The following is a 3990-nucleotide window of genomic DNA, read 5'->3' on the forward strand; positions in this document are numbered from 1 at the left end:
AACACAGATAGCCTTAGCAACACGCATGTTGCAGATAACCTGAGAGCATTAAATGGAACTTAGCTTGTGAAGACGTTCGAGAGAGTGAAACATAGCAGCTGTGAAGTGGATGCTTGATCTCTTGATATCCTTCTTGGGGATGAAGTTCCCATCTGAACTTGTTCTTGAGTCAGTCACATAACTTGTGGAGTTCATGACAATAATGTAGAGATGTGTGAAATAATGCTAACTCAGTCACTTCTGAATCAATGCAGAGAATTCACGTGTTCAAGTTAACGAACTTGAATGAATCGGAGGTGAGACCATTGGGGAAGCGAATTCCACTTCTCTAAATTCCCGATTCCTAGTCATGATGGTGTTTTGCCTGCCGAATTCGCCGTTTAATTAGCTATTGAGCAATGCGAAAGCCGCTGATAATACTGAAGGACCTTACATATGAATGCTTAGATAGGTGTCGTATTCCCATAGGTTGATGGGGATCAGCTGAGAGTCAGCTGATGCGAGCTTGACTAACGTGACCTGCCAGAACTAACGCTACGCTTGATTTCCAGTATGATGTGTGTGTCTTTACACTAATATTGGGGAGCAGATTAAGGGAAGCACCAGAGGACCAGTAGCTTCATATAAAACAGCTGTATTCCCGACTGACCACGGCCTGCAACATCCATTAACATCAGCTAATAGTTCTAACATGTTTGACACAGGATGTCACCCAACTTTTCTCATGTGGAATAATCTGAAGAGGACACTGTCGGCACAGATGCTGCTGTGTGTGCATGGACTGCTGAAGATATAATAACCAATTGATGGAAAAAAAATATCGATAGATCTGTGGTAATTTAACAAGCTAGTGGTTTTAGAGAATGTGAACATGATTATTCTTCAAAAACGCCAAGAACACAGAGTCAAAGAGCAGTACTTTTAAATTAGAAAATGCTGGTGTTGTCACAGAAGTAAGAGTGCTATATATTTTTTTATAAAACGGAGAGTTCCGATCCTTGATTCTGATTGGTTGAGCTGCATTTGAAGCTGTTGTAAATTACTCTACAAACACACCTTTGTTTACTTCTGTGTGTTGCTTGGCAACCACTTTGTTGCAACCACAACTGTTTCTGAGGAACTACATTGTTTGGTGGAAGAATACTGTTTTTATTGATATCATTACACTTGCTCTGTTTTATTCTGTGAAACCTTACTACGTATATAGAATAACCGTTTTATAAAAGCAATAAGCCCCGTGAAGCCGTGGTTTACAGTGATTTTATAACAGCTAAGGGGGTTTTAGTCACTCCGCTTCGCGTCGTACCTAACAACGCCCCTTAGCTGTTATAAATTCACTGTAAACCACGTCTTCTTGGGGCTTATTGCTTTAATTTGTGTGTTTTACTGTTTCCCTTACACAGTCACTTTTCACTGATTTATTTCTTTTTTTGTCCTCTTTTTTGAAAACTAAAATATGGTCACCCTAGTTTATGTAGCGTGTATGTTGTTGTCCAGCTAAACCAGGTGTTAAGAGGTCTGCTGCTCCTCCTGTGACTGATGTGAGGAGGCCGTCTGCCCCGGTGTTCCTCAGAGGTCTGCAGGATCTCAGAGTCATGGACGGCTGTCAGGTCACAATGACCGTGGAAGTGACAGGTATGAAAAGTCAGCATGAGATCAGCTTCTCCTCTTGGAGGAGAGCAGAGTAAGAATTTAATTTAATTTAATTTAATTTAATTATTTCATTTCATTTTATTTCATTTTTTATTATTTTAGTTTATTCATAATGGATACCATTGACTCAGAAATTACCCTTTTCATTATGTTCAGAGTAATTTTTGCTTTTATGAAAATCATTTAATATTACAGTTTGATAGCCTTTTTTATCGCGTAATTACATTAAATCATCCATTAATTAAATAAATAATACACATGATATTGCATATCATTATATTAAATATTTAATTAAATATAATTATATTAAACTATACAGTTTATTCAATGTCTACTGGGTGTTTTCACTTTTTCTGTACAATGTTTTCAGAGCTGATCTGATTTTTTTCAATCACAACAACTTTAAACGTTTATATACTAGCAACACATTTAAAAACACTGGTCAGTGCACTGACCATACTGACCAACAGTGCACCCAAACCATAAGTATAATTTGAGAAGTATATATATATATATATATATATATGCACACACACACACACTGCCGCTCAAAAGTTTGGGATCAGTAAGGTTTGTAATGTTTTTAAAGAAGTCTCATCTGCTGATCAAAGCTGCATTTATTTGATCCAAAATACAGAAAAAAACAGTAATATTGTGAAATATTATTCTAATTTAAAATAATGGGTTTCTATGTTAATATACTTTAAAATATAATTTATTTATTTGATGTAAAGCTGAATTTTGAGCATCATTACTCCAGTCTTCAGTGTCACGTGATTATTCAGAAATCATTCTAATATGCTGATTTATTATCAATATTGGAAACAGTTGTGCTGCTTAATATTTTTTGGAACCTGTGATCATTTTTTCAGGATTCTTTGATGAATAAAAAGTTAAAAAGAACAGCATTTATTTAAAATAGAAATCTTTTGTAACAATATACACTACTGTTCAATTTTTTTTCCTTTCTTTGTTTATAAGAAACAAATACTTATATTCAGCAAGGATGTGTTAAATTGATAAAAAATTATTGTAAAGCATTGTATTTTTAGAAAAAAAATAATATTTCGAATAAATGCTGTTCTTTTTTAACTTTTTATTTATCAAAAAAAAAATCCTGAAAAGGTATCACAGGTTCAAAAAAATATATATTGATCTGCATATTAATAAATAATAAATCAGCATATTAGAATGATTTCTGACAGATGATGTGAAACTCAGGACTGGAGTAATGATGCTGAAAATTAATCTTTGCATCACAGGAATAAATTATATTTGAAATTATATTAAAATAGAAATATTACTGGGTTTTTTTCTGTATTTTTGATCAAATAAATGCAGCCTTGATGAGCAAAAGACTTCTTTAAAAAAAACGTTAAAAATCCTACTGATCCCAAACTTTTGAATGGCACTATATATATATATATGTACCTCGGTTCGGGTGTCACGGTTCGATACGATTTCGGTACAACAGGGAAAAAGACAACAAATCTACTATGCTCGGTTTCTTTTCATTTATTTTGAACAGACAGTAGTACAAATTACAATGTTTTCCACCTAGATGTGAAAATACTAAATGTTATTACATTGTTATATTTATATATAATCTGCAGTACATATATACATACAAGGAATACATTCTTGAACTATATTTGATTTAGTTTACAGATAAACAAGAGAAAAAACAGTGCGACACGTAACGTAGCCTATATACGCTGAGTTTCAGTTCATTTTTGTGACAGGCTTAATTTGTTCAAAGAAAGGAAACTCAAATGGCAGAAAGCGACATCCTATTTGTTTTCTTTAATTTACAAAAGCACAATGTTTTGTTTTCATTGTGAGTGTACACAAATAAAAGCAGACATTTATACAGTGATGCATTATTACAGTGAACCAAACATCAGCGCGACCGCCTCTGTGTCACCGCTGGAACGCGACTGAAGTACAAAGCCTATAATTTACATAATAAATAATAGTTTAGCATTCAGATACGTTACATCGCAAATATGGAAATATTATGAAATATTTGGATTTGTGCCGAATGAGAGAGGCAGGATACACGAGCACAAAGCTCCATTTTGCAAACAGTTGAGTACACAAGTTTTCAAAGTATACTCCTTTGTCAGTCCGTGAGAGACGCTGATTCAGAATCAGCACATGGTCACTGTCTAGTGGGCTTTGTTTGCCACTCATGGCATTCACTGTTCTTCTGCTGGCGGCCGGTTAACAAACAGCTTTGCATTGCTGCGGGCGCCCCCTTCTGGATTGGGGGTGAATTGCGTGTATTCGTTGTAAGGCCTCATGCACCGAACCGAGATGTCCGTACCGTGACGGTTC

General features: G+C 35.0%; 1 protein-coding gene across 1 annotated transcript in view; it reads left to right on the plus strand.

Moving 5' to 3' along the window:
* mylka (myosin, light chain kinase a) overlaps positions 1-3990 on the plus strand; it is a 55993-nt gene that overhangs the window by 15816 nt on the left and 36187 nt on the right. The window contains exon 5 of the mRNA XM_016445458.1: positions 1498-1635. Coding sequence (XP_016300944.1) covers positions 1498-1635 — 138 coding nt within the window. The remainder of the gene's footprint in view (positions 1-1497; positions 1636-3990) is intronic.

The sequence above is a fragment of the Sinocyclocheilus anshuiensis genome, unplaced genomic scaffold (assembly GCF_001515605.1).
Source record: "Sinocyclocheilus anshuiensis isolate Anshui unplaced genomic scaffold, SAMN03320099.WGS_v1.1 scaffold355, whole genome shotgun sequence".
Lineage (NCBI taxonomy): Eukaryota > Metazoa > Chordata > Actinopteri > Cypriniformes > Cyprinidae > Sinocyclocheilus > Sinocyclocheilus anshuiensis.